The sequence below is a fragment of the Spinacia oleracea genome, chromosome 2, assembly GCF_020520425.1.
Source record: "Spinacia oleracea cultivar Varoflay chromosome 2, BTI_SOV_V1, whole genome shotgun sequence".
Classification (NCBI taxonomy): domain Eukaryota; kingdom Viridiplantae; phylum Streptophyta; class Magnoliopsida; order Caryophyllales; family Amaranthaceae; genus Spinacia; species Spinacia oleracea.
The window spans coordinates 104,692,055-104,717,573 of NC_079488.1; the positions used below are offsets into that span (position 1 = coordinate 104,692,055).

At 35.3% G+C, this 25,519-nt stretch overlaps 1 protein-coding gene and 1 long non-coding RNA gene across 3 annotated transcripts; one reads left to right on the plus strand and one right to left on the minus strand.

Moving 5' to 3' along the window:
- Window positions 1–3,614: 3,614 nt before the first annotated feature.
- On the minus strand, window positions 3,615–6,510 carry LOC130467150 (uncharacterized). Of its 2 annotated transcripts, none has more exons than XR_008927310.1 (3): window positions 4,243–6,510; window positions 3,956–4,086; window positions 3,615–3,869 (listed from the first exon to the last, which is right to left on the minus strand). It is a non-coding gene; the product is annotated as an uncharacterized lncRNA (long non-coding RNA). The 2 variants fall into 2 exon arrangements; XR_008927309.1 differs by having other exon boundaries at window positions 3,615–3,880.
- Window positions 6,511–20,925: 14,415 nt separating this feature from the next.
- On the plus strand, window positions 20,926–25,515 carry LOC110790332 (common plant regulatory factor 1). The gene is made up of 13 exons (XM_021995116.2): window positions 20,926–21,084; window positions 22,420–22,533; window positions 22,736–22,780; window positions 22,915–23,010; window positions 23,150–23,230; window positions 23,329–23,382; window positions 23,474–23,634; window positions 23,762–23,813; window positions 23,914–23,962; window positions 24,120–24,364; window positions 24,481–24,564; window positions 24,657–24,782; window positions 24,868–25,515. The coding sequence occupies exons 2-13, from the start codon at window positions 22,474–22,476 to the stop codon at window positions 25,102–25,104; spliced, it is 1,290 nt and encodes a 429-aa protein (XP_021850808.1). The 5' UTR covers window positions 20,926–21,084; window positions 22,420–22,473; the 3' UTR covers window positions 25,105–25,515.
- Window positions 25,516–25,519: the final 4 nt, after the last annotated feature.

The following is a 25,519-nucleotide window of genomic DNA, read 5'->3' on the forward strand; positions in this document are numbered from 1 at the left end:
ATACGGGATTTAATTTAGATAGATGTAAAAATATGCCAAGCACTAAAGGACAAATGTGGAAATTGAGTTGAGATTATCATCCAGTCAACCGCTTGGAAATTTAAGAAAATAAAAAATAAAATAGATTCCCAATATGAAGATCTGTGAGATCTGATGAGGAAAGATGGCACCCTGATTTTCATTTGCTTTGGGGTCCACGTCACACTGGGTCCCGTAATTAGTTGCGTATTCGACCCTGCATCTGCACCACACGTCACTCTGTCTGTTTGAACCGCCGCGTCTACTTTTTTTTAAAAAAAAAATCTAAAAGAGCTCAGTCAGCTTACCATTTTCGCAATTACTGGTTTCTTCAGATTTTAAAAAATTTAAAATTACTCATTCTGTATTTATTTAAGGGATACATTTGTCGGATGTGGGTATTAATAAGACAAATATAATAAAATAAAATATTAAAATAAATGGGTTTGGGTAGATATTTTGGGGGTTGGGAGGTGTGGTAGGTTTATGAAATTATTTGTTTAATGATGGTGGGTCATAGGGTAAATTAGATGTATTATTTAATTAGATGGTGGGGTTGATAACTTACTAAAAATGACAAGTGTTCTTTTAAATAAATACGGCCGGAAAAGACAAGTGTATCCCTAAATAAATACAGAGGGAGTATATGAGTATATCCTAAGGATGATACCCTTGGCTGTCATTGGTCTAAATTTTAAATTTTATGTAGGGTTACTACTTTAGATTTATATTTTAATCTCATGTGGGATTGCTTATGTGAAAGCAACCAGTGAGAGCCCAGGGTATGTTACTATTTAATACCCTAAGGATATATGTAGCAGCTTCCGAAAGTTGGTGGAGGTGGTAAAAAACGAAAATGTTACATGTACTCTTAGGGTATGAAATCCTTGATTGTGATTGGTCTATAATTTTACATTTAAAAACCATTTGATATTTTAGATTTAAATTTTAATCACATGTGGGGTTGTTTATGTGAAAACAATTAATGGGAGCCAACGATATGTTACTATTTGGTACCCTGAGGGTACATGTAGCAGCTTCCGTTAAAGTTCACACATTCACAGGTCACATGATTGAGTTATCTCTGTGTTTTTTAGAAGTCACAATTATTACTCTTGGTCGTATTTTTTTTAGAAATCATAATTTTTTTTTTTTGGTTACTTTTACAATCACTGCTCAATTGTTTTATTATTTTTTACTTTCACATGAGTCCACCTAAATCATAAATAATTCTATTTTTGGTAACTTCACATCATATTTGTTTTTTTCATTTCTTCATTGCCAATTGCCCACTTACATCATTATTATATCAAATTCAACTATATATATCTAATCAGTAAAGGAACTTTTGAGGTCATTTAAGTAAATGAACTTTCGGTGTCCCCCTATAGAATAGTCTATAGTACCCTCATCATAGAATTAATCAAATTTTAAATACATAATTAATGCCAAGATTTAAAAAAACGTTTAATGCAAATTATAATTTTCCTATGGGAAACAATATAATTGGAAGAAAAAAAAAGTCAAAATAAGATCATTTAATAACAACAATTATTCGGTAAATGATGCAAATAATACATGTAGTATTCACTTTTCAAAATTATGACTAAATATAAAGTACTAAAATACGTTCCCTAAAAAAAAACCTAAAAAAACATCAAATTATACACTAAAATGTGACGGGGTACTCACTTTTCAAGATTCGTAGCAGACAATATGAGTATTAATTATGCACAACAGATGTAGGGAAAAAAACTACGTTTTACTCGGCAAAATATTAATTTCAATTAAAAGTACTAAAAAGCAGTAATCATGCTCCGTATAATTATATAATAAAGATGTAGGACCAGAAAAAAATATAAAGTAATAAGGTTGATTAATAATATTGGTGAAATAATTTGTAGTTCTAGAGTTTTATATATATTGGACGAAAACGAATATCAAGACACAAAATCGAAGGTCAAAAGTAATATCTGATTCGATTTTATAGGTTGTTTCTTCGACCTCGTACAACACATTTTAGGTTGCTTAGCTACTAAAATAAAATAAGTAACTCAACAGGTTTTAATATACTATAACTACATAATGTTCTGATTTTAATTAGCTCATATCGAATTTTAATTAAAAGGAAAATTGTTTACGTCTATATTGTTAGGTTATGATACATATGATATTACATATATCATGCGGAAACAACCATTAACCCAGGACAACATATTATTTACACATAATCATATAGCATAATTTAGATGCATACTCTTTGTTGCGTGCCCTCCCTAGCTGCGCCCGAACCGAACAAGAACAAGTCTTTAGGACTCCAAGTGTCGTCCCTCCGTAGATAGTCCACAGCACGTCCGGATCCGCCTTAAGATTGACCAACTAGAATCGCCCTTAAGGTACTAGAAAATTTCGGCACTTTATGAGCAAGATGTGTGTTTTAATTTTCTCTCAAAAAACTCACTTTTGAATACTTTGAAACTTGTTATAAATTGTGAGCCCTAGCCTCATATTTATAGGGGTATGGAAAGGGAATCGAAATCCTATTCAGATACAAATTAATTAAACCTAGAATCCTACAAGAACTCTAATTTAATTAATTTATCAAATAGAATTAGGAATTTAATCATTAACCGAACTCTGCATGTTTTAGGAAACGTGCACGAACACAAACACTTGCACACACACGCACGACAGCCACGATGGGCCCCCATGCGTGCGCGCGAGCAGCAGCCCACGCAGCGCCCGCGCGCGCTGCGCGTGATGTGCGCGTTGTGCGCGCTGCGCAGCCTGCTGGGCCTGGCCTTGCGCTGGGCCTGGCGTGGCTGTTTGTGCGGCGCGCTTGGCTTGCTGGGCGATGGCCTGGCTTCGTGCTGGGCCTCGTCCGGCAGGCCTCGTCCGATGCTTATTCGTACGATGCGCTTCCGATTAAATTTTCCGATTCCGGAATTCATTTCCGATACGAACAATCACTAATACAAAAAAGGGCATAGAGTACTGTTGAAATACACTTTATAGGACGCCTTAGAGGCGTTCTCCAACTTAACGCGCTATAAAGTTTATAAAACGGGTAAAAGAAGCGTTTTATATAGCTAGTCATAAAGTACAGTGATAAGAGATAAGCGTCCTCTATTCCCTTCCTAAAATCAGAAAATAAAGAAGAAATATAGAACGGTTAACGTACATAGCCGTCTCTTATACTCTATAATAATGCGCGCCTTCCGTACATAACCGTCCTCTATTCTTCCTGTTAAATATTGAGATACATAACACCTTGCGTGCGTATTATATACTTCCTGTTTAATATAAAAATAGAAAGCAGTTTCCTTACACAACCGTTCTATATTCTACCCTTTTTTATATATTATAGTTGCACACGCGTCCCTAAAATAGGATATTACGATTCTAGGTCCTATATGTAAACCAAATCTTAATAGATAAAATAGAAATGATATCCACGAGATCTTTCTGAAAATAATTTCATTCAATAATAAAATAATATTGTTCATTCAATAACAAGATCCTATTATTCATTGACAAAATATAAATGATCTACACAAGTACGGCAAAAACAAAATCCAATATCAATAAAAAAAAAATAAAAAAATTGTAGCGGAAGAGCTTTGGTAGAATGGTAGCAGCAACAACGTATTGGGGATTGTATAGCAGCAGCAACTGGGGATGGTGTAGCAGCAACAATAGCAGCTTCTGAAGCAAGAACAACTTCTGCAGCAACATCAACTTCTACAGCAACAGTAGGGACAATATCGGTGCAATTGTCTACTGGTGGTAGACTAGCTTGGCAGTTCGTCTGCAGGACTGAACTGAGGTAATTAACCATCTCCTTGAGCTAGCTTAAGTCACACTAGATCATCGTCAAAAAGGATATCAAATATACTAATTAGTAATTACTAAACCTAACATAAGATAGAAAATGCACCTTAAGATGAATGGAGTTTTCAATTTTGATGGGACTGTATCACCAAAAAGGCTGGCCTCATCTGCCATCCTATACAAGACTCTTCGCACAATCTCACCCAAGTACATTCCTGATATCATTTTCTCAAATATCTGTCACAATATGTGGATATTGTTTAGAGTTTGTAAGATAAAAGGAATACGCAGATTTGAGGGTCACGAGAGAAATAAAGAGGACAGAAAAAGAAGAGGATAAATTTGGAACGTTGAGGGGGAAACAAAGAATCAAGGATAGCAGAAAAGACTCACCATCTCCCCTGATTTGGGAAAAGGACCATGCCAATATGCCACTTGTGAATTTCACTAGCACGTTCGACATAAGCTGCGTTTATTCCAGTACCCAATATAACAGCAGCAATTACATCTTTATGGTACCTACCTCTAGCTAGGGTTCCAACTGTATCGTTGACCTGAACCATTATAGAAGGTAAAAAGATATCAAATATACTGTAAGTTAAAAACATCTACTTATAGAGGAGAAAGTAAAAACTAAAAGAGAAAGGACCATCACAATTTTGTTCAAGCAAAGAACTCTTTACAAAAAGAACAAGACTACAATGATTGATTGCTAGGATATAATCTAATCACCAGAAAGAACATAGCAAGTACTCGTATTAGTCCACTACAGGCAACCATGCCTCCAAAGACATCTCAAAGCACAACTTGAATAAGTACAATAATCATAACATGAATTTACCATAACTTATCTGTTATTTGTAAATGTTAACCTGAACCCAAATAATTCACAATAATAGAAAATTTAAGGCAACTAACCATTGGAGAAGCGCAAAAAACAAAGGAGGTCGTGATTTACCAATGCGAGTTTTGTTTTATCAGCAGAAAATATCACTTGCTGTAAATTTAAGAAAGAAAAATCAGATTGAAATTTTGGGCACACGATCATATTCAGGCATGAGAGCGCCCACTAAGGCATGGCCGGCCTCTACACAAAAAGGAAAGCTTAAAACAGTTACAACCTATAGGTTAGCACTATCAGGCGAGAAGTTTACTAGGCTTGATCATTTTATCTTAACCCACCATGATATGCTACTAAATGCTTCGTCTCCTCGGAAACATCTGCGTTTTTCTTCTCTGGACCAGCAATGTTCTCTCCGAGCACATTATTCTCATCACTGTAAATAGCAAGAATGCAAATTACAATGATCCTAGCACATTGCAGTATTAGAACCTGGGAGCAACCAACATTGTAATTTGTAAACATCATATTAACCTCAACAAGACAACCACCTTTATAACAGACCACCTCAACTCAAGGCAAGGGCAGAAAAAGGGTTATGAGGATTGGATACGTGCATTCCCTTTCATCAACCAAACTGGTTACTTTCCCCCCTAACACATTTTGTATAATAACCAGGTGTCTTAATTGAAACAGATGAAAACAACTAGGTGCCTTAATTGAAACAGATGAAAACAAAAGACAAAGAAATCCCACCTTTAGGTTTACAGAACTAATTTGACAGGAGTTTGTAAAATGAAAAATGCAGATTCAAAATCCCTTGTGAACCTCAAGGCTACAGTTTCATCTATAAGCATAGTTATGGGAAAATGACAAGCTTTCATCATCATCATCATCTACACAAACTAATTTTCGTAATATGTTGCTAGAATTACACAAATTTCTTCGTTAATGCCTAAAACTTCAGATAAACAAATCATCTGATCTAATATAAAATTTATTCTTAAAAAGTATTTCCCCCTCCTCCTCTTTCTTTCTTTAACTGGGAATTTCAATATAACTCGACTTAAATCATATAAACTTAAAACTAAATCAGTTTAAAGGACTTAGTTTATCAGATTCATTCGGTAAAAAATCATGAATTGTTCGGCTTAATTATTAATCAAGCATCAATGATTCGATCTAAAACTTGAATGAAAGTTTCTTCCACATATAAAATTCCATACTTTGACATTGTAATTTGATAATTAACAATATTCATAATCCCTAGGGTTATTAGTTGAAGGATAAATATGCAGAACAAAATTAAGGATACCAACCTTGAAATTTAGAGTGGTGGGGAGTCGATCGGCGTTCACCGGATGTTGAAAAGGAGCGGCGGCGGTATTGCAGTACGACAGTACAACGGCACAGCGAGGGAGAACGGGTAGTGGTGCGCGGTTTTGGGATTTGGTTTTGCGGGAGATGGATTTTGGGGTTTATATTCTGTGAAACACTAGTAATACGAGTAGTTGAGTTTTACTGATTAGAGTTTCATTTGTATTTGGTTTTGGGTTAACCCTAAAATTTAAATTTTTGTTCAGTTAATTAGATTTGGTTTTAATTTCATTCTGCCGTCAAGGTTGATAGTACGCATATATCATTACCGCTTTATATGTTATGAGTCGTATATATGTATTTATTTATTTTAATTTTTTTTTATCGTGGTAAAAAATACGAAACTGTTAAGTAAGGCAAGCGCTCTATATTCTTTTTCCACGGAACAGTTATCAGGGAAAGGCGTTCTATATTCTCCTGAGAAACGCCTACCACACTTAAGCGTTCTCTATCCAGTGTCACTTATTCTAACTTTTGTAGTAGTGAATATTTAATATTTCCGATTCCGGAATTAATTTCCGTTTCGAACAAATATTTAATATTTCCGTTTCCGGAATTATTTTCCGATTCCGGTAATATTTCCGATTCCGACAATATTTCCGTTTCCGGCAATATTTCCGATTCTGGCAATATTTCCATTTCCGATAATATTTTCCGATACGTACCATGTTTCCGTTTCCGGCAACATCTACGACTTGGATAATATTTATTTTTCCGATACGATCCATATTTCCGTTTCCGGCAATATCATCGTTTCCGGAGTATTCATTTCTTGCCTGTGACGATCTTAGCTCCCACTGAAACCAAGATCCGTCGGTTCCGAATATTCATAGATGGAGTATTTAATGCCATTAAATACTTGATCCGTTTACGTACTATTTGTGTGACCCTACGGGTTCAGTCAAGAGTAAGCTGTGGATTAATATCATTAATTCCACTTGAACTGAAGCGGCCTCTAGCTAGGCATTCAGCTCACTTGATCTCACTGAATTATTAACTTGTTAATTAATACTGAACCGCATTTATTAGACTTAACATAGAATGCATACTTGGACCAAGGGCATTATTTCCTTCATATATAGCCTTATAAACGTAATCGCTCATGAAAAAATGAGTTCTCATCCTTTGAAACAAAACTTTTTCATAGGTGCTACCTACACTAATTGAATATTTTAATCTAGAGCATGATTATAGTGTTACTCCCTCTGCATTTATTTAAGGGATACACTTGTATTTTCCGGCCATATTTATTTAAGAGATACACTTGCTTTTTTAGTAACTTATCAATCCCACCATCTAATTAAATAATCTATCTCTATTCTATCAGCCAAGAGCTGAGGGTATTGTAGTAAATTAACTTTTCGTGTCCACTTGCCAAAATACAATTACACCCTCCCCCGTTAACCAGTTATTCACGCGATGCGTTACATTGAGAGAGAAAACTGAGGAGCGTTACATTGATTCAGGCCTTCCTCCCCGTATTCCTCCCGTTTTCTCTCTCCTTCGATCTTCTTCATCTTCCTCAAATCCTCTCCTTCCTCAATCCTTTCATTAAAAAAGGAAAAGAAACGCTCCTCATACCTCTCTCAGAAATTAATTCCAGTCTCTTTCTCTCTCCTCATAAACCCTCTCTCACAAAATGGGGAATGAGAAATCGAAACCGAGGTGGTGTCGCCCCCGTCAACGATGAAAAGGGCGTCCAATTCCATGTACATCGTCTTCTTCCGTGTTCTCCAATTCCCAATCTAAAGATCTGAAATGGGCATCCTTCGAATTTCAGCATCAAACTTTTTCCCAGAAAATCGAATTGCAAATTCACTCGCGCGCGCTCTCTTTCTCTCTCCCAGGTAACTCACTCAATTTCTTTCAATTCTCAGTTCTTTCGATTTCAATTTTTTAAGATTTGGGGAAGAAATCGAGTTCCAGAATCACTCTCTTTCTCAATATTTAGGTTGCTTAGCTAAATTTTTTAAGATTTGGGTAATTTTTAGGATTTCGGCAAGAAACTCTCCAATTTGAATTTTTATTTTTCGATTTTTGTTTTCAGTTGCATGTAATTTGTTTGATCTTGGTCAGTCAATTGAGTTTTTTGATTTAACAGGCGAATAGGTCGGTGAATTTGAAGCAGTGTAAGCTTGATGCTCGCCGTGAACAATGGCTTTCTCAAGGTACTGCATTCATTTTTTATTTAATTTCTTAATTTTTTTGATTTTGTACAATTCTGTATTTTTCTTTATATGTTAGTTATCGGTTAGTGTTTGATGTTTATGTTATGGGGTTTTGAAGGAAAAGATTGTTTGCAGAGAGGGGTTCTGAAAAATTATTTGAGTATATTTTGGAGTCACATTGGCCTTATTTGGATCTTTTCACATTCAAATTTGTTGTAAATGAGTTTTTTTTATTATTGTCGGGTCAGTTTGGGTCACTTCTTGCTTCAATTTGGTTTTTTATAATCCCTATTTGGATAAGTTTGGAGACTTGGAGTGTGACACGAACCTCTGTTGTATTTTCTTTGTATTTCAGTAAAATTTGATTTGGTGTGTCTAAATTACAGTTTTGATACAAATGATTAGTTATTTCGAACCAAGCCAGTATCTAAATTTGATTTGGTGTGTCTAAATTATAGTTTTGATACAAAGCACTCTTACGTGCCATTGATTCTTTAATAGTGGTGAACTGTCATGGTGATTTTTTGGCTACTAGCGCTCTTAGATAATGTGCTAGGGTCAAAAGGTTATTAATTTGGTGCCTTGGAAGCTCAGATTTTACAAATGATACCTGAAGTTTAGGCTTTACTATCTTTCTTAATTTCAATCTTGCTACTAAAGCCAATACTATAGCCCGTGCATTTATTTTGTTTTTGGGTAATCACCCCTCTGACTTCTTATTAATCAAACATAGTTTGTGGGTGGTTTCATTGGATTGGATTTATTTTATATTTTACTCATGTTAATAACATCTGATTATCTCTGAGGGTTTGGAAAATGAAATTGGATCTGGATAAAACAATTTATCTAAATATGAACTAATATGTATGCAGGGGGTTTGGAGAGCTATGCTTCTGATTGTTATTGCTGCTGCTTTCTCTACAGGCTGCCGCTATGGCTCCTCTACTTACAGGCTGGTTCTATTACTCTTGGAGTGTGGTTGTTTCAGGCACCTTCTTCGTGTTTGCAGTGTGTTTCTGCTCTTATGTGGGATGGGGAGGGAGAGGAGAGAGAGAGTGTGTTCAAGAAAGTAGGACGTGTACAAAAATTATGGAGTATTACTATATGTACTTTGCATTTATGAAAAACTATGTGTGGTTTCTTTTACTGTTTTCCTTTCATTCTGGCATTTAAGGTTTATAAGCCTGAGTTCTACGAATTTTGTGCTTAATATTGTTAGCTTTATTTTTTGTAATTTGATCCATTGGAGAAACGAAACAATCTCTTCACTTATTTAATAGAGATTTGAATTTATACTTGAGTTGGTTGATTGAAATTGGCGAATACATATTCCGGGTTTGATTTGATCAAGCAGTTTGGTGTTCTGTATTATGAGGTTCATTTAGATGTTGATTTAATTTTTCTGAATTTTTTGGGATTATTTCTGATTATTTGATTTTTTCCAAGTTCGATCAAAAGTGGATATGCATCAAAGGAGAAGAATCTGTGGCTGTTCGAAGGAAAAAGGATGGACCCTGTGCTAATTTGCAACAGAACCACAAACCTCTTAGGGGGGGTTTGAAGCAGCGAAATTAAGGGACGGGGAAATCACTACCCAAGCTGCTGATACACAACGATGGGATGCCCCTCCACAGGGGACCTTCAAGATCAACACGGATGCAGCAACAGCAAGTGAAACAACGGGGTTTGGGATGGTTGTACGGGACCATACAGGCGATGTGGTAATGGCAGGGACAAAAAGAATTGAGAAATGCAGTGCCAGCTCCTATGGCGGAAGCAGAAGCAGTAAGGTTTGGCATCAGTTATGCCTATGAAGCAGGCTACAGGAACGTGATGGTGGAAACAGACTGCCAAACGCTGGCTAAGATGTTGCAGGGTCAAATGAGAGAAAGAACCTACACCCAGGTTCTGGCTGATGTTATAGTAGCAATAGCAACACAATTTAACTCCATTTCTTTTCATTTTGTTCGTAGGAAATGTAATTGCGTGGCCCATTCAATAGCAAAACTCTCACTCTCCACTGCAGAGGTGAAAGTGTGGCTAGAAGAATGCCCAACAGATGCTCTTCCTTTTGTAATTTTGGACAACTCTCTAAATGAATGATAAACCCAAAAACTCTTTCCCGTCAAAAAAAAGAACAATTTGGGAAAAAATATCTACTAAAGAAGAAATGAAGTAATATATGCAAATTTTGAACTGTTTTAGTTGTTTTTTACTTTTTAGTACTGAATTTGAGTAAATTTTGTTCATTTCTTATTTTAAGGAAAATCGCCATGAAATATGTAATTTGGTCTGGTTTGTGACAATATATCCATCTATAATTTTAGTTTGTGTATAATTTCGCATGCATCGCGTGCATATAAGATCTATAATTTTAGTTTGTGTATAATCTCGCACGCATCGCGTGCATATAAGACTAGTCTAATATATTATATGTCTCACAACCCTATTAAACAAATAATTTCATAACTACACCCCACCCCCACCCCTTAAAGTGACATGGTCCCCACTTGTTTTACTTATTAAAATATCTACTCAATCTCACTTGTTTTATTACTCCATACGTCCCATATTTATAGTACTGTTTAACAAAAAATACGGGTTTTAAGAAAAATAGAATATAGTATATGGAAAAGTAGAATAAAGTACTCCCTCCGAAACTAAATGTTTTCCCCATTTCCTTTTTAAGGTGTCTCAAAATGATCTTCCCATTTATTTTCTTTCATTTTTAATCTCTTCCTTGTAATTTTAACTTTGTAATTCTATGGGTTTATCAATAAAAAACCTTGTAATCTCATTGGTTGGTTTAAGTTTGAATGGATTAATGAGTTGACATTTTTATTCTTTAAATTCTATTGGCTCAACAACTTTGTTTTTTTTTGTGAAAATGGAATAAAAAAGCAACAATTCCCCATAAAACTATATTAATAAAAGTTAATTTACAATGTTTCTTTTTCCTCAATAACCGCGTAAAGTGACAAACGGGAAAAACATTTACGTTCGTAGGGAGTACAAATGATGATTGGGTTGGATGGAAAGATGGAATAAAGTACATTGAAAAGAGAATATAGTACATAGGAAAGTGGAGTATATTACATGGGTGGGGTTTTCAATGTTTAATTAATATACGGAGTAGTACATAAGAAAGTGGGAACCTTAATAACCAAAATTAGAAACATGACTATAATTTTGGGACGCCCGATTTGGAAAACATAACTATAATTTTGGGATGGAGAAAGTACTTTATTTCATTCAATTCTTCTTCTTAATACCCGTACCCAGTCAGGTGTATCTCTTAAATAAATACGGAAGTAGTAGCTATATGCTGCAAGTCAATTGAGCGAAAAGGGGCACGTGATTATGCAATATATTGCGAACACAATCCATTTATAAATAAATCGATCTGATTTCGTTCCAACCCAACCGTTACCAGCTTTAATTTTACACAAGTTTTTAATACGGAGTACTAATCTGATATTACGGAGTAATTTTCTTGTCGAGAACAAACAGTTGGTTTTGTGAAATAAAAAGGCAACGCAAAAATGCCTGAAATAGAAATAAGTAGAGTGAGCAGACGTGGTCTGGAGCATTCCCGTCCGATGTAAGTGGTGATTGGTGGGTGTGTGAAACATGCGTCAGATGTGGGTCCCACATATTCCCAATTGGTACAGATGATACAAATTTAATATTCCGTACATACGTTATTGCGGTGGTCACCACACCACTTACCTTCCACGTGGGGCAACTGACCGCATGACGCGGCATTTTCACGGTAATTCATCCACCGCTCTGGATTTTGCCGAGTTGTGTGGTCGTACGATTCACGGAGACGTGGCTGCCGTCCGATCTGGCATCGACTGCTGCTCGGAAATATTTACCAGGTGGAAAAGCCACAAACAATATAATTAAGATCCATAATAATCTTGTTAGATTCATTAATGTGTATTTTTAAAATATTAACTTTTTGTAAATTTTGCTTAAAGAGAATCAAAGACATTAATGATCAAAGTTGTATATTTACATGCGTAAAAGTGACAAATGTTGCGAGTAAAAATGAACGAAAAAAGTATAACAACAATGATTTTGTTTTGGGTGTTTGTTTGAGACGACTTGAACTGATATACACAAAGACAGTGATTTATTCCTGATTGCTATTTATCCAGTTCATTGTAAACTAAACAATATGGCAATTTACTCCGTAATTTATAAGAAGTGCCTATTTTAAGATGGGTGTGAATGGTAGCTGATATTGTGAGTACGTGGTATGTGGACGTGTAAATCAAAACTACAAGTTTTTAAATGGTTGTTATGTTACTCATTTGCAACCGGTAAAGAAAACCTAGTGCTAGTAAACTGTAAGAACTAGTGGCAAATGGTAATTAGTTATAGAAAGACTAGTGGTATCGCCTCTGTTTTAAAATGATATATTTACACTTTTTATTTTAGTCGGTTTCATAATGTTTTTTATACTTTACTCTATTCTACTTTAGGACATGAAAATTTAATATTTTGCTTTTCTTACCCTACAATATTTATAATTTTTCACTAACTTTATCTTCCTTTATTTAATTTTTTACATCATCACATCTTTTTATATATTTATTTTAATCTATCTAAATATTTTTCGGTTTTTTCATGAAATGCCCCCGAGGTTTGCGAAAATGCACCAAATACACCCGCGCGTTTCAAATTACATAATATACCCCTATTTAAACTTAAAGTGCACAAAATACCCTTAGACTTAACGGCCGTTAATGCTCCGTTACTGTTATTTTACCTTTTTACCCTTACTCATCCAATATTCTACATTTAACTATTTTAAAAAAAATCATTTCTCTCCTCTCCTCCCCTGTTATTCGACATGTCTTTGCCCTCTTTGCCATCCTTTCTCTCTTCTTCTTTTTCTCTCTCCTCTCTTCTTCTGCCATATTTGAAGTTGTAGATTATCATTTATTTTTTACAGAAAAATAGTAAGTGTCAAGCTCTCTCGATCTCTTTAATCTGCATCCACTTTATTATTATTTCCATTTTTAGAAATTAAGTTATTGGTATCATTGAATATTGCAATTGACAACTTGCGAGGAGAAATTTCATTGTTGAAAGATTGATAATCTGACATTTTGTGTGTTATTGAAGATGATTGAATCTGGTATAAACCAAATGTCTGACCTTTCGTTTGTTGATGAAGATGCTTGTTGTGGAAGGAGAAGAGGATTCGAATTGGGTATGCAAATTAGAATTGTGGATAGAGGGTCGACTTAATCTGATTTATTCAGATGAAGAAACCGCTAATTCAATTATAACCCGGGATTATTTTTGCATTCTTGTTTGATTTTTCAATTCAATTTTGCATTCTTGTTTGTTTACTTAGGTATGGCTGAAATCGAAGAATTGGAGGCTTAAAACCCAGAAATTGATTCAATTAAGGCTGCAAAGAAAGCAGTGAAAGATAACGAGAGAGAAAGGAAGAAAAGTGAGAGAAGGAGCCGTTGTCGCAGGCCGCAGCCTGACCCTTTCCCTCGTCTGCTGCTTCTCCGCTGCTGCAGTATCATCATCACCATTCGTCATCGTCTTAAACTTCCCCTTCTTCATCAAACTTCAATTCACGATTTCAATTCAATCGAAAATCTGGGTTTGAATATTTGGGGGTTTGATTTTAATTCACTCGAAAATCTGGGTTTGAATATTTGGGGGTTTGAGTTACAATTGATGTTTGATGAAAATGGGAAGTTTAAGAAAGAAAAAATTGTGGTTGGAATCACCATTTTGATACCCAAAAAAAAGGAGAGGTGAGATTAACAGGAGGGTGAGAGGAGAGTTAGAGTTAATTAGGATTCATTAAGTGTTAATTAGGATTAATTAGGCTAATCAGTAGTTATTTAGGGTTAAATTAGGATTAGTTAGATTAATTAAGAGTTAATGTTAACGGAGTTAGACTTCCGTTAATTCTAGGGGCATTTGGTGCAAATAAGTTTAAATAAGGGTATATTATGTAATTTGAAACGCGCGGGTGTATTTGATGCATTTTTGCAAACCTCGGGGGCATTTCATGAAAAAACCGAATATTTTTACAAGACGCAAGTAGTATTCATTATCAAACCAAGGAAACGCATATAAAGCCAAGGGAAGCCGTTTGGTAAAGTGGCCAATCCCGGATGTCAAAGGACCCAATCCAATATAGTTAAATCTCTCCTTTTTCTCCTTATTATTTTAGAAATAAAAATAATAATTGCAAAAAGGAAAATAAGAGACAAAATTCCAAGTAAGCCACATGACATGGGTGCATGGGTGGACTTTGTTGCGTTGGCCCCTCACCATCACTAACTTCCCACAAATACCAAGATGATGGACGCGTATGTCAACTTATAAGCCAACACGTGTACGGTTAACGTGCTCACGAATAAACAAATACTCCTTCCCGAATTTCAAGCCAACACTTGGCCCCACCATAAGGCCAACTCATCCAACCCATACACTAGGGCTTCGGGTTCTTTTTTTTTTTATTTTTTTTTTATTTTTAAAGGTCAAAATTAGTTCATTAATAAAATAGTCATACGACATTTACAATGGAAATCAGAACAAACAAATACAAAATAATTTGGATCAAACGAAATTCTAATCCGGCAAAACCACGATCGTTGTAGATTAGATTTAACAATGATGAATACCCTGTTTTACATCGTTGTTTGATACAACCTTCAAAGAGGGGTCTTTCGATCTGTTGTAGCTTTGGTATTGAATTAAATTCGATTCAAATTATTGTAGTCGTAGGAATGACATTTGTTGTAACACCGCACGAATCTTCATCAATAAATCAACTTTTCCTGTGAAATTAAAAACATGACCCAAAACTCTCACAAGTAGAGAGATAAACCCAATAAATAGGTACAGATAAAAAGGCTCTCAAAAAAAAGAGAAATGAAGTTTTTATTACGAACATGAAATAAAAACTAAGAAAAAGCAAGAAAAAAGGGGGCTTAGAAAATTAGGGTTGGTGAATGAGGAAGAGAAAGGAGAGAAATTTGTTGCTTTGTTTTGGTACAGCTCATTGGGTAACACAAAAAGTGAAGGAAAAAGTTTTTCGTTTTGTTTTTATACGAAGTACTTTAAGTGTTCGTTATTCGACGCCTACATACATTAAAATCGCCAACGTTTTTAACATGAAACTACATTTTTAACCTTATAAAATGATACCCCCTCCTTTCCTTTCTTCACCCATGCTTAACCCCTCCCCCTCCCCTTCGACAACCATAACTTTTGGCGATAATTTTTTTTTAAAAAAATATACCTGCCCGAAAATTTATTAAAATTTATTAACAATAAAACAAAATTATTATATTAAACAATAATTAAAAAATAATTAAACAAAATATTTTTCAAATAAAACCAATAATCAAACAATAATAAAAGAAAATTAAACAGGAACTGAAGCAATAATAATAACAGAAAATAAAATAGAAACTAAAAGAATTATAACACAAAAATAAAAAATAATAACAGGAATTAAAAGAAATAAATAAATAAAATCAAACTATCTGCTGCTGTTGCTGCATTCCCGAGCACATCATTTGCGAGGGGAGTCTGGGCAGTCGCGCATGGGTTGTGCGCCGGCGGACACGGTGGTAACGCATAACATCTGCGCGGTCGTCGTGTCACCGGCACACAACCCATGCGCAGTTTCCCTGACTCCGGCGCAAAGTCTGTGGGTGACCTTAATTCAAAAAACTCGTTAATTGCTTCTACCTGCGGTGAGAGAACCAAGAAGGCCACAACGGGGAACAATGGGGGAGAAGAGAGAATAGAGCAGGCCACAGTAGGGGATAACACAACAGGGCGCGATGGAGGAGATGAGGTTGGGTCAGAGCAACAAAATCGAGCCGTGAGGGGGAGGTCACGAAAACAGAGCAACCATAGTGGTCTACCGGCGCCGGGATTGTCTGTGGGTGACCTTAATTCAAAAAACTCGTTAATTACTTCTACATGCGGTGAGAGAACCAAGAAGGCCACAACGGGGAACAATGGAGGAGAAGAGAGAATAGAGCAGGCCACAGTAGGGGATAACACAACAGGGTGCGGTGGAGGAGATGAGGTTGGGTCAGAGCAACAAAATCGAGCCGTGAGGGGGAGGTCGCGAAAACAGAGCAACCATAGTGGTCTACCGGCGCCAGGATTTTTCTACCCGCCAAAATTTTTGTGGGGTGGTCGGAACTTTTGTGTGGTGGGCGGGATTTTGGGAGGGGATGAACACATTAATGGGGGATGTCGAGGGGAGGGGTGAAAGGGTAAACACATACTTTTACGTAATAGATGTGTGCGTTTTTAGCTAATCCAGGCGTCAAACCCCCTACTTTAAACACAAATCAAATACAAAATGAGTACTCCGTACAAAACTGATCCCCCCGACTAGGGGTGGCAAGGGATCGGTTTGGATCGGGTGAGACTCAACCCGCATCCATCCATGACATTTCATTCGTCATCCAACCCACCATCACCCGTTAAATGCTTTATCCACATGCAATCCATCCATCATATGTGGGTGATTCGGGTGGATAGCGTGTGAATCAGGTGAAATATATGCAGTATTTGAAAACGTATAAAAACATCTCAAATTTACCCATTTTTGCAATTAGGAATCATTAGTTCACATATAGTACACATGACTAATTTTCTTTTTGAGGAAACCATAGCATTACTTTTACGTACAAAGCTTTATAATTTTTAGTATGTTATCCTAGTAAGGGAACAAAAAAAATTCTTTAAAACGATGATAAATTAAATTTTACAACTAATGTAATAGGTTGATGGATGGGGTGGTGGGTTGGATGCACCTTCATCCGTATCTGACCCACCCATCACCCGATCCATCCATCGTCCGTCAAGCATCTGCTTATTATCGGATTTTCATCCACATAATCAGGATCGGGTGGATGGATTATGGATAGCCTCCGGATTCGGTTGAAATTGCCAACTCTACCTCCGACTGTCCCTGTCCCTTTTTATTTGTTATATTGGACTTTTCGCGACCTTCATAACGCGACTTAAAACGTAAATATCCACAATTTTACACGCGTTAAAAAAATCTAAAAGGTTGATATTCTACAAATATATTTCCTTTGTTCTTATTTACATGACACAAATGGATTTTGGACACTATTCACACAACACCATTTGACTTCCTTATGTGATTTATACTTAATAAAAAATATAGTCACATGGGGTCTTGCTAGATTCGCCTCAATAAATATCTTTTAAATATCAACTTTTTATATTTTTCCCAATTGAATATATTAATGTTTGAAATCATGCATTGATAAACGTGACTAAATAGTTGTGTCATTTAAACAAGAACAGAGGAAGTATATTGTAACGAATCTAACAAAACACCACAAAATATATTATTCCTATATATTTGACAAAAAAGCGGATCTAGTCTTCGACTTATGAGCGCTTAAAAATGCACCGAGGCAACCATTTAGGGATGATATGAGTACATGTATTCTATATTTCTATAAAATAAAAATCTATACAAAAACCCCGAAAACCTTAAGATATCTCTCAATTATGGATACACAATCGTTGACGTGGATTTGAATATGGTCATAATTTAAAGTCGACATCATGGTTCGAGCTTAAAAACTTGTACGAGGAAAAAGAATCATATTCATAGCTCTGTTAGGAAAAGTCATACTATGTAATTTTTAATGCTTTTGTAGGAGTCCTACACGATTTGACTAGTCCCTTGAGGATTGGAGTTTAGGTGCACACAAAAAAGGATGTATTTTATTTATTATTAGGATTCCTGGATATAATTTGGGGTTTGTTTGCTATCATGCTATGTGATTTAAAATTCTTATATTGATACTTATTCGCCCGTACTAGGGTTTCTATAATTAGGAGTCCTGTTTTTTGTTTTTAGTTTTCAGTTTAAGAAACAAAAAACTAAACACAAGAATATGAAACCACAAAAGTAGGGCATGTTTGGTACTCCTTATCGTTTTTTGTTTTCAGTTTTTTTACAAAACTAAAAACCAAAATATCATTCAATTGTTTTATTTATTAAAATATTTACCCAACCCCACTTGTTTTATTATTTTATTTCATTCAATTCTTCTTCTTAATACCCGTGCCCGTACAAGTGTATCTCTTAATTAAATACGGAGGGAGTATGACTTACAAAACTAAAAACTGACAATGACACCAAACGAACCATTAGACTCTTTTTTTTCGTTGTCAGTTTTCAAAATCAACACGCTTATTATAGATATGACTATTTTTTAGACTTGATCAATGTAAATTACACGACTTTCAAAATAAATAAAAAAACAAATAAAATAAAATGATAGAGATACCGAACAAAGCTCATAACTTGTTAACCCAAAAACCCGAGTTTAATTGAAACCATATCCTTATTCTAAAGGTCATAAAGTAAAATTCTTGGAGTTTACATGCACACAAAAAAAGATGTATTTTATATTTTATTAGGAGTCGTGGATATAATTTGGAGTTTGTTTGTTTGTTACTACCTCCGTTCCTAAATGATCTTTACGGTTACTATTTGCACGGTAATTAAGGAATTTTGGTGAACATGTGATGTTGGGGTAACAAATGGAAAATGAGTGGCTATAAATTGTCCAACAATGTGAGTGGGTGGAAACTAATATTAAAGTATTGTGAGTGGGTAAGTTATGGTGGGCCAAATAAGAGTAAAAATGGAATAAAGTAGGAGTGTATAGAACATTCAGGAACGGACTAAAACGGAAAGCGTAAAGAACTTTTAGGAACGGAGGTAGTATGTGTTTTAAATTCTTATATTGATACTTATTCGCCCGTACTAGCGTTTCTATAATTAGGGGTCCATTTTTTTTTTGTTTTCAGTTTTTAAAACAACAAAAAACAAGAATATGAAACCACAAAAAGTAGGGCATGTTTGGCACTCCTTATTGTTTTTCGTTTTCAGTTTTTCAATTTGTTTTTATAAAACTAAAAACCAAAATATCAGGGGCCGTTCGATATCGTCTTTTGTTTCTAGTTTTATGTTTTTTTTTATAAAACTTTAAACCAAAATATGAAAACCACAAATAATAGTTTCTAGCTTTTTGTTGTCAGTTTTCAAAATTAACATGATTACTATTAGTGTGATTATATTTTAATTCATGATCCAACATAAATCATATGACTCATAAAACAAAAAAAACTAAAGACTGGAAACTGGCAGTGATACTGAACGAGCCCGTTTCTTGTTGTTAGTTTTCAAAATCAACATGTTTAGTATAGTTTGACCAACTTTTAGATAATGATTCATTCTAAATCATATGACTTACAAAACTAAAAACAAAAGGTCTTGTGCGCACAAGGTGTACAATAAATTTATTGTACACCAATATAACTTTAACCCTTTTTTTTTGTAACTTTAACCTAGTTTTCATTAACTTTTATATTAGTAAAAAAAAAATTGATAGATAAATACTTTAAAGGGTTAAATAATTAATTTTATACATTATTAGTGATTTTGAAGAAATAAGTTTTACTAAAATGAAAAAATTTATCCCTGAAAAATAGATAACTTTAACATATATATGCTTAACTTTTAAGCATTTTGAGTTAACTTTTACTCCGGTGTACAATATTTATTGTACACCCATTGTAAATAAGAATTTGTGAACTAACAAATCAAAAAACTGACAATGACAACAAACGAGCCATTATATTCCTATTTTTCGTTGTCAGTTTTCAAAATCAACACGCTTATTATAGATATTACTATTTTTTAGACTTGATCAATGTAAATTACACGACTTTCAAAATAAAGAAACCAAAACTAAAATTGACAAAAATACAGAACAAGGCTCGTAACTTGTTAACCCAAAAACTCGAGCTAATTGAAACCCTATCCTTAATCATCCGATTTTAGATCCTCTAAAGTTCTAAAATAACTCTACAAGGTAGAGTTTCACCATATCAACCATTGAATGAAAAATTAATGGTTCATATATTAAAACTCTAGAGGATCCGAACTCCCTTAATCTTTATTCTTAAGGTCAATAAAGTAATTCTAGTCAACAAACCCAAATACGAATTGGGTGAAAATTATCAACCTGCCTATTTGAGATTAGTGTACCTCTTAACAACTTAATTCCAGGTTCTCCCAATATTGGAATTAAACATCCTTGTCTGGTCCCAAAAAATGAAAAAAAGAAAAGAAAAAAAAAGGTGATTATTCATAGAATCATACTCCCTCCATCCCGGAATACTTGACCTGTTTTCCTTATCGGGTCGTCCCTTAATACTTGACCTGTTTCTAAAAATGGAAATATTCTAACAATATTATATTATTTCTCACTCCACCCCTATTAACCCACCTACCCCCTACTCCATACAAAAAATAATTAAAAATTCAACCCCTACTCTCTCCCAACTCCACCCCTTCACACATTTTCCACTAACTACATTAAAATAATACCCCACTATCAACTACTACCTATTAAATTAAATAAGTCAATTCAAGTCCTTTAAACTCTGTGCCGGTCAAACCGGGTCGAGTATTCCGGGACGGAGGGAGTAGTATAGTACGACGCCGTAACAAAATACGGAAGTAGCCCTCACTGTTGGCACACCTACTAGTAGTAACACGTGTATTATGACGTGGAATGTTTGCTTGGCGCCCCCCATAATCTCTCTTTCTCTCTCTCCTTCCCCCCTCAACTCCCCCCATTCTCCCGTCCTCTTCACCTCTCTCTTTTTCCTTTTCTCTCTCCCTTTTCTCTCTCCTCCATACTCTTTCCAATCCTCTACACAATGCTGAGCTTTTAGACCTTCATTATTTCCTTATTTATCACCATTAATTTCAAGGTACGCTTTCTTTTTTTCTATTAAATTTCTAATTAAATTAACAAAAACTTCTAATTTTGCTGTTTATCTTACAAAATTCGTTGTTTAGTGATCTTAATTTTACGACGACGTCGTATTTATGAATTGAATTATCGTATTAGCAAAGTTCATATTTTTATTTTATTTATTTATTTATTTGTTTTATTTTTTTAAACCTATATAAAAATACGAAAGCAAAGTAGTGATGAAGTGTGGAAGGGGAGAAAAGAAAAGGGTAAGTTAGTCATTATAATGTGGAGGTGTAACTGCCGTGTCATTCCTGCTTTTCAAAGGTTCATTACTTTTGTGTGGTCATTTACCTTGTGTAAAGACAATTATAACCCTCTACTTTGATTTTATTTTATATTTCCTTTTCTATTTTTCCTTAAAAAAGAGAGTAAAACAATAATCTGTGATATGATCCAAATTAATTAAGCTAAATAAATCAAGAATTAAGACAAATTTGCATGTAGATCTAACCCATTTATGATGACATGATCTGAAAATAAAATAATTGAATTTCAATAAAAGTTCCAATGTTTCAGTTACCGTTAATGGAAATTAGTTTTTGTTTCTGGGGATTTAATCCGAAAGATTAAGGTTGTACCTTTTCAGTTTAACATCTGACTTATGGGTTAGAATTCAACATGGTTTTGTCAAATCTCTTAGTAATTCAAGCTATGGAAACGTACGGATTGTTAATTTTTAATCAAGAGTGATTAGAATAATCCGAGTTCATAATCGGAGTTTAATTATCCAATTGATTGGATCATCTGTAGAGTTATTAGTGTTAAAATGAACTCTGATGATCGACTCGCAAAACGGTTCGTGGTTTGATCATAGCTCAGATAAAAGGATATTAGTTAATCACTTTGAAATTATGAATTGTGTTGGATCAAGTTTCATAAATCCTCAAAATCCCCCAATTTTGGGTGTGCTCATTTCACCTTAATTCGAGGTATATGATCCTACTGTAGAGCTGTGAAGAAAGCATAACCAAAGTCAAACTATTTACACTTGGAGAGTTGGAGATGTTAAATTGTTTAGGAAGTCATGCTTATTGTTTAGCACCTACCTCTTTCTTAATATGCCATCTTCTGTTTTCAAGCTGTAAATTTTTCTGGGAGAGGAGAGGAGGAGATCATTGATGTTTATTGTTGCGAACTTTCACTACAAGAATTTATGCTTTTACCGACTAATTTTACCGACCGTCTCGTAATTAGTACTTTACCGACTGTCTTAGACAATCGGCGGTTTCTTGTAGTGTTTGTGGACTCATGGATCAAACTTTGGTACTGATTAATTTACTTGGTTCAGATAATCAGCTTCTGTAACGGATATTAGGCGGGAATTTAGCTTTGGTGAGTAATTATGGGAAGCAGTGACGATGTGAAGTCTCCTAAGTCAGAAAAAACATCTCCACCTGCAACTGTAAGATACTAAGATGAGAATTCAGGGATCATACAATTTCTGATGAATGATCTTTTCCCTATCTTGTTTCATATTTTCTTTTCATGGAAATTTTCAGGAATATGAAAAGAACTTGACAAAAATTGCAATCAGTTTGTCCGTCTTTAATTCACCAAAACTTGACATTCATGTTTGATTATTGGGCTATATTGTGTTTTCGCAGGAGCACAATGGCGTTCATATGTATCCTGATTGGGCGGCCATGCAGGTTAGTTGTTGCATGGATGAATGCTGGATTCCATTGTAAAACTATATCCTGAATCCACTTCTTGTTCTCAAATTAAACTGTATGTTGTTTTTACAGTTAAAACAATTATTAACAATGTTTGTTGATTTCTTTAGGCATATTATGGCCCCAGAGTTGCTTTGCCACCATATTTCAACTCAGCTGTTGCACCTGGACACCCACCTCCCCCTTATATGTGGGGACCTCCTCAGGTAACTATCATAAGCATATGTAAATATGTAATGCAGTGTATTCACCTTGTATTACTCCGTAATTCAGTAGTCTGTAATTGTTTCTTCGTCCTTTTTTTCCCCTCTCTTATGTTTTGACAAAAATGTTTCTATTTTCCAGCCTATGGTACCGCCATATGGGGCACCTTATGCTGCAATTTACGCACCAGGAGGAGTTTATGCGCACCCTGCAATCCCTCTTGTAAGGGTCCCCTCTAGTTTTATAAATTTCATGTTCATCCCTAGCATAGAAGAAAATAGAGGCTTAACGTTGGCATGTTTGTCTTTTCCTGTGTGTAGGCTTCTCAGGCACATGGTCAAGAGGTCGCACCCCCTGCTGTGAGTGAACCATTGGTATGGAAATTAAAGTTTCAAATATCTGATTTCAGTGTTTCATATGAATGATATGATGAAATGAAATGGCTCTGACAGCAACATGTCGCAGGTCGCTACTCCTTTGAGCATGGACACACCTGCTAAATCACCTAAAAATGCCGACAAAGGTTTCATAAAAAAGTTGAAGGGGTTTAATGGCCTTGCAATGTCAATTGGGAATGGCAATACCGAGAAGACTGAGGGTGATGTTGAGAATAGGCTGTCACAAAGGTATTTTGCTATGCCTAATTTTCTTTTTTGCAATGATGTTGATTTTGGAGTTTTTTTTGTTTTTTTTTTTGCTTTTTTTGAGAGCAAATGGGGGTATTGGACTAATATTTGAGTACATGATTAACAGTGCTGAAAGTGAGGGTTCCAGTAATGGAAGTGATGGAAATTACACTGAAGATGTAAGGAGCCTAGCCATGTTCTTGCTTGTGGTTATTCATGCCCTTTACATGCATGAATTTCTGTATTTGCTTGAATTCTGATTTCATACACTTATGCCAGGCCGATGATAATAAAAGGAAGAGAAGTCGTGAAGGAACCCCGATTAGTGGTATGATATACTCAAGTATTCCATTCCCTTGACACACAAGTTTCTTTATAAATCAATTAAAGAGTGTATCAGTTGGCATGTTAAGAAATGCAAGAGTGAGTATTATCTTCTTTTTTTCTTTAAATCTAACACCAATCTCTGAATATTTTACCAACAGTTGAAGCTGAAAAAACCGAGATCAAGGCTGTTCTTCCTCCTCCTGCTGATAAGGTGTTGGGAATTCCCGTCACATCTGCAAATGCAGTGGCAGGTCAAGTAATGGGAACTGTTGTTTCACCTGGTGTGGCCACCACATTGGAGCTGAGGAACCCAGGTGTCACTGTGAAAGGGAATTCATCTCCTGTATCTTCTCCTAATGGAGTTGTATCTTCTGAAGCCTGGTTACAGACACAGCCTGTTCAGGTATTGGACCTGTTATCTGTGTTGCTTTTTTTTTCTTGGGTTTTCAAGTTATTTTTGGGCATCAGCAGAGTTTTGTGATTTGTTTTTCTAATGATTTCTTTCTTCTAATAACCAAGACACAAAATGAGAGGGAGTTGAAGCGGGAGAGGAGAAAACAATCTAATCGTGAATCTGCGAGAAGGTCGAGGTTGAGGAAACAGGTAATATGATACTTTTAGTTGCCTGTTGTAGATGAAACCAACCATGAGCTTGACTTAAACATTAACTTTGTTCTCTGCATATTAAAACGCAGGCTGAGACTGAGGAACTCGCCAGAAGAGTTGAATCCCTAAGTGCTGAAAACATGGCGCTAAAGTCAGAAGTCAATCTGTTGGTGGAGAACTCGCAAAAACTCCGTCTTGAAAATGCTGCATTAACGGTATTTATTAACTACTACTTATCAATTATCACCCCTATATTTAAGTCATTGGGTTGGTTGGTTTATAAAGTGACCGCATATGCAGGGGAAATTGAAAAATTTGCAGTCTGGACAAGGAGATGAGAATGGCTTGGCTAATGTTGATACCAAACGTAATCCGAGTGACAGCACCGAAAACTTATTATCAAGGGTCAACAATTCGAGTTCTGTTGGTAGAAACTCAGATGAAGGTGCTGAAATGTTTGGGAAAAGCGCAAAGTCGGGTGCCAAGTTCCATCAGTTACTGGACAACCGAAGGGGTGATGCTGTGGCAGCTCGCTGAGTGAGGTGCGGACGTACAAACCTGGGAAGTCATAAAGAAACAGGATGATCATGTAATTTTGGCATTAATTAAACGTCCAAAATTACTGCTAACTGTCACAAATTGGGAAATTAGGCAGATAGATATAATATCAAATATCCATAAAGAAAAATGTAATTGTTAGCTAAAGGTTTAATCAATGGCAGAACTGATGTGTTTTAAAATAGAATTCAGGGTGCCCAGATTTGACCACTTAAGAAATTGTATATTGATGAGTTTTAGATATTTAGAAGAGGAAAGTCTTTGGGTTTCCAGTCAAGTGGACTGGACACTATCACACTACCTTTGTTTGTTCCATGTAATAACTAGAGTGGTGTGTATTGACATTATCCTAAGTTTTAATCATATACTTACCATAGGTTGTTTGGTTGACGAT